An 11,293-nucleotide genomic window follows, 5' to 3' on the forward strand; every position below is an offset into this window, starting at 1 on the left:
TAATTACCTTATGAGACGATTTTGCAAGATCCAATCATCATCAATAAAATGTGCCGTCACGGCCATATAGCCTTTTCTTTGATTGTTACAAGTCCACATATCTGTAGTGATGGCGACTTTACTTTCATTTGCTCCCAACAACTTCATCAATCGAGATTTCTCTTCCTTGTAATCCTTTAGAATGTCGGATTTCACGGTATTCCTTGAAATGATATGAAATTCGGGGTTCAAACTATGTGAATACCTTCTAAAACCCTCATGCTCAACAACGGAAAGTGGATACTCATGCATAAGAATCATGTTCACCAACTCATTTCTTGAAACTTGTTGGTTGAATTTGAATTTTCCAATTGTCATAGTAGGACTTCCACTCCTACTTGCACTAGCTAGTAACAATTGTTGTCTCACATCTATTGTCTTCTTGACTTTCATACATCTTTTTGTATGTTCTCTCAAGTGTGTAGTGCCACTTGAGCTCTTACCCACAAAATTTCCTTTACAACCTTTACAAAAGGCCCTCCATACTCCATTAACCAATTTCCTATCATAAAATTTCCAAACCGCCGAAGTCAACTTTCTTCCATTACTACCCGTTATCACACCTTCATCTTCATTTTCATCATCATTTTCATTTTCATCATCATTGTCATTCACATGTGATGTATTTGAATCATTGATTTGCTTCTTAGTAGTCTTAGTATGAGTTGGTTGGCCATTAACCTCTTCACAATCATCCGGACTAGAAGATGCCTCATCGGTTTCCATATCTATACAAGTGTATTATTAAAAATTAATCATTATTTCATAAAATAACACTAACCAAAATTTATGCATAAATATAATATATGAAAGAGTATGACAATCGTAGATACTACCTTTTGTTAGTTTTGTAGGAGGAGCCATTTGAGATGAAGATTCAATATGGTTTAAGCCTAAACATCAATAATAATTAATCTTAGTCAAAATAAATAAACAAATTTGTGCAAATATAAGTCAATGTGAAAAATCAACCATACTTACAACATGAGAAAAAAAATCAGAATTTATCATATGAAAACATAAAAATTAGAGAATAATAAAATAACTCAAAAATTAAAAACAAAATAATAATAAACAAAACAAAACAAAAACTGAAGCAACTAGCTAACAAGTCTAACATACCATTACGACAAATTAAACTAAAAAAAAAAAACAGAAAAATCAAATAAAATTTGTGGACCATTTCTGAGATAAGTCACCCAACCCATTTATTTATTCTTTGAGTAATTATCATATCGAATCGCACATTGAATCGCAAAGTTGTTGTTCCTTTCATTCTTTGAGTAATTATCATATCAATTTCACAATCTAGGGTTCATCTATGATCATATTTAATTTAACTAGCAAAAAAAAAAACGAAAATAGCATGAAGGAAATCAGATATAGTACCTTCGAATTGTCGGAAGGTGGTCGGACACCAGAGCTGGTCGGAAATCAGAGATAAACTTTCAAAACGTCGATAGAATTGTCCCCTAGCTGGTGGAGTGGTGGGCGGCGTTGGTTTGCGTGAATAAGGTGGTTTTTTCCCCTTTGAATATGAAGAAGATGCAAGATGGTGGCTGTGCAAATGTGCAATAGAACGAAGGTGAAGAGTTAGGGTTTTTGTTCACTGTCCTTTTAGTTTTTACTAGTTTTATTTATTTATTTATTTTTTTATTTTTAAGTAATTGAATTAAGAAGTTGGGCCATAAAGTAGTCAAGGTGGGATAAATTATTAAAACTGAATTGATAAATTGATTTAATATATGTTGCAAATATCCTGATTCCCAAATTTGGCATGTATTCGGATCGAACTCGAACTCGGACTCGGATTCGGGTCGGACTCGGGTCGGACTCGGATTCGGACTCGGACTCGGGTCGGACTCGGTCGGACTCTGCATAGGGTCCAAGTCCGATCCGCCTCCTATTCGGATTCGGACCTATTTTATCGGATTCGGATTCGGACTCAAATTAAACGGATTCGGATCGGATTTTTTTCTTCGTATCGAATCGGATTCGAATCGAACTCGGATTGAATTGCCATCCCTAGGCCCAACCTTACTAGTTCCGGTACAGCCTTCTACGAGTAGGATTAGAGCTTATTCACTTTTAAGTTTAATCAAGCCCATTTCATCTTCAATCATTCCTTATCAAAAGAATAAAAAATTCTACCGCCAAAAATTAAAATATGATTTATTTTTGCGTAATAAGATTAGTTTTCAGCAAAAAATTTGCTATCCCACCTTAAAAAAAAACCCAAAGAAATCAACTCAAAAACACACTCAACTCATCAACAATGGAGTCAACAACGAAGATCACCATTCTTCACAACGCACTAATCGTAACCATGGATTCCGAGCTCCGAGTTTTCGAAAATGGCGCCGTTGTCTTCGACGGCGATAAAATCACCGACATCGGAAAATCCGACGATATTCTCCGCCATCACCGTGCTTCCGACGCCACTCTCCACGACCTGAACGGCCAATTCGTTCTTCCTGGTTGTTATTCTCATCTTTCTCTCTCCTTTGACCAATTATTTTGAATGTGTTTGGGAAATTAGGGTTTGATTTGCTGGTATGTTGATGAAATTGATGATTGACTGATAATTAGGGTTTGTGAACACGCATGTTCATACGTCGCAGCAGCTAGGAAGAGGGATTGCAGATGATGTTGATTTGATTACTTGGTTGCACGGTCGAATTTGGCCTTATGAGTCTCATATGACTGAGGAAGATTCCTTCATTTCTACTTTGCTTTGTGGAATTGAGCTCATTCACTCTGGGGTACGTCTCTACACAATGCTCTTATTTACTTCAATCCTAGATTTCGCTTATACTAAGGTTTATATGAGCTTATATCTTAACTTGTCGAAATTTATCTGGAGTTATTGTAGTTGTGAATTGAACTTGGATAGCCCTTATTGTAATTTATCGGCCCTTATACTAACTTTCATAAAGAAGACATGAACATTTGACACCAAGGATTTACCAAAATACGGACAAAGAGGCTCCTACAATAGATAGGTTGGGGGGGGGGGGGGGGGGGGGGAGGGGAGGGTCATATGTACGCAACCTTGCATCGAGTAATAGAAGAGGATATCTTTGGTTTTCCTTTACAATAGATAGGATGGGCAACGAATATCTCTTACTTGATGAGAAATATATGTTTGTGTAGTTTGATAAACTACTCTCCAAAAGATTTGTTCATGTAATATGTATGTATATATATACCGACAAAATTTATGGATATATAATCTTTTGTTGTCCTTGTGATGCAAAGAAGTCGTTTGAGATGTAATATACATTATACAAGTATAATTTTTATATTCTTTGGGCTTTCACATTAGTCTTTGATAAAGGAGATTGTAATCACATATTAATCAAATTAGGGTTAAGTTGATTGGGAATAAGGGGAGTAGCCCACCCTAAATTCTTCTCCTTTTGCTTAAACGCGTCAATCACATAAGTGGGGTCGGTTACATGAACCAACATGAGGACATCTTAGTAGGTCACCCATCCTAGTACTACTTCCAATCAGTGTGGCTCATGCTAAGCAATGTGACAAAATTTTACACATGCTTTCATTGGCCTATTGTAACCCTCCTCCTTTATCTAGGCTTGAGATTGGCAACGGTAAACCTATTAGCAGAGTTAGCCCACCCCAACTCTATTGTCAATATTTATTTTTAAGTTGTGAAATCCATGTGTGAGTTGTCCTATATTCCGTGTTCCTTAAGAAATGGAAAGTGGATATATGAGTCTGGTAAGTTACTTTAAAGATTGCCGATTGTTACTTGGGTTTTTACATAGTAAAACTCCTCTCTTTTATGTTGGCCATGGGAGGGTTCAATCACTTCAATGTAACACAAATTGAATTAATGGGTATGCTTACCTTTAAGCTATAAATGGGATGTAGTCTAGTTGATAATTGATATCTTTCATTTCATTCTTTGGGAAAGTTTGATATTTAGCTTACTCTATGCCCTACCTATCTGCCATGCTAGATGGGTATGATGCAACATTGATTTTATGAGTTGGGGTAGGGATTGCTGTGTTAGCTTGGAATTACTTCTTAAATTAAAAGTTGCTTTGAGACTTCTATTAATCATGCACTGCCCTCCATATTTTATTTTGCTTGAGTTCATGATTGCTGAAGTCCGCATAAGAGAAAATTATTAAACTCAGGTGCTAACATACTCTTTGCAATGGTTCAAAATGTTTTTATTTTCATCTTCTTAGACTGTGCAAACATCCTAAAGGGTCTGATTGTTTTCTGGAACCAGGTGACTTGTTTTGCAGAAGCAGGGGGGCAGTATGTCTCTGGAATGGCTAAAGCAGTAGAGTTGCTTGGCTTACGTGCATGTTTAACAAAATCAATTATGGATTCTGGTGAGGGTCTGCCGGCTTTGTGGAGTTCTCAAACTACTGATCAATGTATTCAGGTTTGCCTACTAGCGCTAACTTCGAGATAGATTATCCAGGCAGTTGTTCACCAAATTTAATGTTTTTCTTTTAAGGTCTCAGTCTCAGAAAGAACTTTATGAGAAGCACCATGACACTGCAGAAGGACGGATCAGGGTATGGCTTGGAATTCGGCAAATTTTGAACTCTACTGATCGCTTGCTCTTGGAGACCCGGGATCTGGCTAGGGAATTGAACACTGGAATTCACATGGTACTACTCCATTTAGTTCTTTGCACCTTTTCTCTTTTCTCTTAAGATGTAACTCTTTTGCTTCATGTCTTAATATTTTTATGCTTTATTATCCAAAATAATTAAAGTTACCATAATAAGAAAGAGTTTGAAAATAGGTATTATCAATTGTGTAAAGAACAACTTTTATTTTGTAGAAGACTAGAAGGTAACGATGCACCTTTGGTGCTAAAAAATGCCAAGGATGGGATTAGGCCAAGGCATTACGCCTTAGTGTGGGGCGTTGGATGGTGCTTCTCAGCCAAGGCATGGCCATCTTATAGGCATGGGGCATGGGCACAAGACATGTGCATATGATAAGCCATAAAAGGCTAAAAGCACCCTAATCTTAAAAAACAATTAATTTTTGGCAATTAAGGTTACCGTCTTGGTTTGCCTTATAAGGTAGTGCAAGGCCTATGAATTACTAAAGGAATCATAAGACAAGATGACATAGGATGGTGTACGGCATGAATGAGATGATTGAAGGCACCAATTAGGCCTTTGTGAGTCCTCTTGGAACTCTAAGTATAACTTCACTGCATAAACTTATTGGGTCCAAAAACGTTCTAGCCAAATTTAAAGGATATATACACGAAACCTCACCAATTTCGGAGGTTATAAAACCTATTGTCGAAAACTCTAGGATCATAGAGGATGCATTCTGTGGCTATGTAATGTTGTTTGGAATCGTATACAACCATTAGTTGGTCACATAAAGGCATGCGCGTGTTAACTTTGAATCAATGAAAGGAGACATATGCGTAAGCAATTAAACTGCCAGTTAAGCAAAGCTGGTATTGTCAACCCACCCAAATGGCCTTGGATGGGGTACACGAAAAGCACACTAACTTGTTTACTTTCTAAAAGTAGAAAATTTGTCCAAAACTAAAAACTATACACGTATTAAAACCAATTTTGGAGGTTTTAGGCCCAGCGTTGAAAACTATTTGGATGGTAAGGGATGCATGCATCTTGGGGTCTATAATGTTTTATGGGAACCATATAATGACCACTAGTGACCTATTTGGCCACATAAAGGTCCATGATGACTTTGAGTTAATTAAGGGAGGCGTGTATGTAAACATTTAAAATGACACTTTAAAGGAAATTTGGATGGTTCTAACCACCTAAATGGCCTTCCAAAGTATCATGAGGTCAATGGAAAGAGTGTTTGAAAATGCGCGCCTTTAGGCGCAAGGCAATAGGGGGTAAGTGTTTTTTTTGGCCTGGGTGTGTCTGTGGCGCACATGAAGCAAATTTCTACCAATTTTTTTAACTGTTTGTATAGTGCGCCTCACTTAAAGAGGCGCATTGAGGCGCTCCTTAGGCGCACCTAGGCACTGCATAACTTTTATTGCAAGCTTTTTATACATTAATGGAAAGAACCCCGACCTTTTTTCTTTCTGGTGTGGAAAATTTAAAAATTCTTCATAATTGAAGGCACAAAATTGAAATTTCAAAGTTTTTGAAATCCAATGTCGAAAAAATACCGGGATTGTGCATCCAGGGGTCATATAATATTCTCATATGGCCATTAATCGGTCATAAAAAGTCTCGTGGTGGTTTTGAATTGATGAAGGAAGGTGTAAGTTGTAATTGGGTAAATTGGTAGTCTATAAGAAAGGCAAACCAAACGTTTTCAATCACTCAATGGACTCCTTGAGTGCCTTCACGCCTTGACCTCTTCCTTTTTCGAGTTTGAAAAAGTTGAAAATTGTCCAAAACTTAAGGCTGTAATTGACACTTTCTAGCCAATTTTGAGAAATTTTCCCAAAATTGCAATGGATAAGTAGGGTATCCCGCGGTGCTAGTTTGGAACCACAACAAGCATACCGATAGATGTAAAGGTGTATAAAGTCTTAATGATGTATTTGGTTAATTTATGTGGCTATTTCGAAATTATGTTGCATTGGTGGTGAAAAGCTTCAAGATATAGTTATTTGTACAACAAACTTGGTAACCCAGGTCCTATTAAGGTGTATGGAGTCCTTCATCTTCATTAGTGCTGTTAATTATTTCCAAATTTATTACTTACCATAATATCAGTAAATAACATGGGTTGTTTACATTATGACCCCTTTCTTTTTATCTTAATGATACACTTTCCATAAACCTCACTTTTTTTAAGTGACAAATTTCCATATTTTCTCTCCTCATGGTCGTACATTCTTTTTCTCTCATCTCACATCCTAATATTTAATCCTCTCAACTAACCACCATTACCTAAATATCATATGTGATGTATATTTCTCCTAAAACTCTGTGTGGAAACTAGTGTTTAATGGAGGGAGAACTATTGTACTATGAACAGTTTTTTGAAATTGTCGAACAAAAAATAGTTTGCAAATAGGTATTGTCGATTGTGTAAAGTACTACTTTTATTTTGTGTAAAGATATTAGGGGTAAGTCCCATTGCTGTATCCTTAACTCTCATGCTTCTCTGTTCTTATGTGGTTATTGAGATGAATTATAGTCTGAATGATTTTGGTTTAGTGACAGACAACAACCTAAGCTTGCTCATTATATCCCATAATTCATGTTTGGGTACTTTATTTTGTAATATCGAGTCTAAAAACCTAAACATGTAAACATTTGATGAAGATTTCCTACAACACACATGCTTCAAAACACTAGTTTGCAAAAAGCATTGTGAGATATGGATTTTCTTTCATCTTTCCCCTTTTTGTTTTTTTGTTAAGAACAGGGTCCTGTTTAAAAAGTGCTGGCAATTACCTTGAACTAATTCAGATTTCTTTCCATTAGTTTGTTGTTTTGTTGATAATAATTTGAACTAAGGCAACTGTTTTATGCATTGATTTTTCTGTCACTGTTTTATGCATTGATTTTTCTGTCACTATTTCTTTCCATTAGTATATGTATGTTTTTTCTAAATAGCATATTGCTGAGATTTCATATGAGAATCAATTTGTTGTCGACACAAGAAAAGTTGATCACGGAACAGTGACTCATTTGAAGAAGATAGACTTCCTCCAAAGTAATCTACTGGCAGCTCACAGTGTTTGGGTCAACGATAATGAGGTAATCTTTCCATGGATCTTTTTCTTTTCTCTTATCTGCAAATACTTTTAAGAGGGATAAAGTGTTGATGGACATATTCAAATCTTATTGTGGATTATAAAACTGCTGTGGTAGTTGTTCGGGATTGCTTGGTTAACTTGTTTCATCACTTATCGGAAATTGAATTCAACTTGTTACTATTTACTATGATACATCTCACTTTACCTAATCTGGTGTTGAGTTACAAAGCTGCCTAAAATTACTGCTGCTCTTCCAAAGCTTTGCTTTTGTTTACAGTGTAACAGATTTTTATAATCCTGTCAAATCTGTTTGAAATAAGGTTTTTTGCACAGAGACATAAAGTTGTGGTAAATCTGTATATATGAGATCTCTAAGAATCTGAACTAAGGAGAAACACCTCACCTAGGGAATTTGAGTATCATGCTTTTTTTTTTCTATGGAAAACCGTGAACACCAGCTAGTGCTTGTATGTGACTACTGTTTCTTGTCCCCTAACAGATTGGTTATCTCTCAACGGCTGGGGTGAAAGTATCTCATTGTCCAGCTGCAGCAATGCGGATGCTTGGATTCGCACCTGTTAGGAAAATGATTGATGCTGGAGTTTGTGTCTCTCTTGGAACGGATGGAGCTCCATCAAACAATAGGATGAGCATTGGTATACCTGAATGGTTGAATAATTATTTCAGTTATAGTGTTATGGTGTGTTATCTTTGGAGAAGACATTTTCATTTTGTGGTGTATGATAAAGCATGGGTTAATATACAAAAATAATTCCTTGTTGGTTCCTGTGTAGTTGATGAAATGTACCTAGCTTCACTGATAAATAAAGGCCATGAAGTATTTACAACTGGAACGACAGATCCTACAGCTCTGTCTGCTGAAGTTGTTTTTAGAATGGCAACTATAGATGGTGCTAAAACTGTGCTATGGGACAATGAGATAGGATCACTTGAAGTTGGTAAGAAGGTTAGTGTGACAGCTTTATATATTCCATCCTGTGCCCCTATACGTTTTGAGCTTGTATTGAAATTTCACATACTTTGCCTGTTTGCCACTATCCTCTCATTTTCTCTCCCTCTCTGTTGGGACTGGAGTAGAGCCACAATTGTTGAGTAATATCTGACACATATGATTGTTTCTTAGCAGCATCCATCTAATGCTGGCTTGACCCGTTGAGAGTCTAGCCTATGTCATCTTAAGTAGTTTATAACACTTACATATATGTTACTTTCTTTTTGGAGCTTTTAATGATCAATATTTTTTTTTTCTTCCTAACTTGTAGGCTGACATTGTCATTATTGATCCTTGCTCTTGGACTATGGCTCCAGTTCATGACTGGTAAATAGACTTACAGACAGTTTTCCTTATAATTATTATGGTGCAAGTGATATCTTTCTCCCAACTTCTCTATTTTCTCCATTATCGTTCTTGACTTGTGATAGAATGTAAATAGTTATTTTGGGGTCATAGTCTTAGTTTAGGCGTTAAGAGTTTAGACAGCTACCACAGTTTTTTGAATCGATGCTGGCTGTTGTTCAGGATACTGTAGTTTTAATTGGATGTGAATAAGCAATCCTTAATGAAGAAGTGATTTGTTGACCTATGTGATTTTGCCATTAACCAAGATTAGGTCTCCAAATCAGTAGAGTTGTAGGGCCTTTCTAGACATGCATTCCTAATTTCCTATACTACGTGAGTATACGTAAATCTCCAGCAAACATACATCACATAGATGTAGTAGACAGATGAAGGTTAAGATGCAGAGAGATCGAGTAAATCCCTGTTCAGGCTGTCTAGCCAGACTTGGTATAATGCAAGATGAAATGTAGTCTGTCCTGGGTTATTATTGTGTGTAGTAGTACATGTCGCTACATGTTGAAACCCCATATGAATTGCACATTATTGTGAATTTTCCTACTTTGTAGAAGAAATACTTACCAACTCATAAGCTTGAGGAATTACTGCTTCCATCAATCCATTGGATTCTGGAATACCTCCTCTTAGGCTTGAATTCCACACTACGTAGTAATTTTTTATATATATATTTTGCAGCATATCTAGCCTTGTGTACAGCATGCGAACTGAAAATATCTTATCTGTTATATGCAATGGAAAGTGGATCATGAAAGACAAGAAGATCTTGAATGTGGACGAGGTAATTCTTTTAATTGCTGTCCATTCTCTTCGGCTCTTCCCTATTCTGTTTTGTGTTGTCTTTGTGTGCGTGCTTGTGTCAATTGAAAACTGTTTTCCTTAGAGACATGCAATTGCCTGTGTAAATTTTCTGCTAGATTTTACAAATCAAAATTCGTGAAATAATGCACTATAAGATTTCTGAGCGTGTGAATTTCTTGATGCTTTGATTGCCTAGCAATTTCATTCGTTCCTTGCAAATGAATTTTCCTTTCATTACTTCTGCTTCACTGTCATTTACCTTAGCCTATATTTACTGTTGTTGATCTTTTGAAATCTTCTCATCTTTAATCATCGTCAACTTTATTTTGATCTAAATCAGTCTTATTTCTATACGATCTATATTCTATACTAATATTTGGAAATTTTAAAGCCTGCCCATTGCATTACGTTCCTGGTTAATGGCTTCTTGGCATCATGTCTTCTTAAAAAGTTTTACTGGATGTATGAAGTTTTTTTTTGTAAACATTTTATAAAATTTGGTATTTATATAACTATTTATGCCGCACAGAAAGAAATCATTTTACAAGCAAAGAAAGCTTCAAAAGAACTTTTGGAAAGGGCTGGCATTAGTATTCCAAAAAGAATGAAGATGATCTCATCTGTCCTTCAAGAAAGTCTCTGCCTTGTCCATGATCTGTTTTGTCGACTCACTTCTGAAGATTTGCCTAAGAAATTGCATGAAATGGCCCGTATTTGGTGTTTGAGTTCTTGATTTGCCTTTTGATTTCGATTCAATATGTTTTTGAAGTTGTATCTTCTGGAAATATGTGAGCATAAACTCAACTAGGTTTGCCATCTCAGCTTCTCTCAAGTCTCAAGGCAACAACACCAACCTTTTAGCTTCCTTGTAATCGTGCTTGGTGGCGTTGGTGTCAATGATGTGCATAATTTGTGGCGTTGGCAGAGTATGTGGAATCGATTCAATTTTGATTTAATTTTGTGGAATCAATGGCAATGTTTAGGGAGTATTTCAAAAAGATAAATTACTTTGGGGTATGTTTAGTTCACCTTATTTTTGTTTATGGAGGATCTGGTTTTATATGCTTAATTTATTTGATTAAACTTTGACTTCTACGTTAATGGAAAAAAATAATACTATCAAATGGGTTTTATTAGATTTGTAATAATTTGGATTCTTTTATTGCGCAACTTTCATAACTTTTTATATTATGAAATTAGAGGTTTTAGCAATGAAAAATCACACATAAAATGATTGAATAGATATGAAGTTATTTTTTTCAATCTGATCTAATAATAAGGTCCTTTGGAAACTTAAAAAGCGGAATCATAATTACCTTTATTTGTAGTATTTTTTAAAACAAATATGGTATGTGTTTATGGGATGA

At 35.8% G+C, this 11,293-nt stretch overlaps 1 protein-coding gene across 1 annotated transcript; it reads left to right on the plus strand.

The window, feature by feature from the left end:
* The first annotated feature begins 2,239 nt into the window (after nt 1-2,239).
* LOC145639986 (uncharacterized) lies at nt 2,240-11,074 on the plus strand. The gene is made up of 10 exons (XM_081691299.1): nt 2,240-2,516; nt 2,629-2,801; nt 4,301-4,459; nt 4,542-4,691; nt 7,608-7,751; nt 8,250-8,406; nt 8,545-8,717; nt 9,034-9,089; nt 9,804-9,906; nt 10,456-11,074. The coding sequence occupies exons 1-10, from the start codon at nt 2,315-2,317 to the stop codon at nt 10,657-10,659; spliced, it is 1,521 nt and encodes a 506-aa protein (XP_081547425.1). The 5' UTR covers nt 2,240-2,314; the 3' UTR covers nt 10,660-11,074.
* Nucleotides 11,075-11,293: the final 219 nt, after the last annotated feature.

The sequence above is a fragment of the Chenopodium album genome, chromosome 1, assembly GCF_948465745.1.
Source record: "Chenopodium album chromosome 1, dcCheAlbu1.1, whole genome shotgun sequence".
Classification (NCBI taxonomy): Eukaryota; Viridiplantae; Streptophyta; class Magnoliopsida; order Caryophyllales; family Amaranthaceae; genus Chenopodium; species Chenopodium album.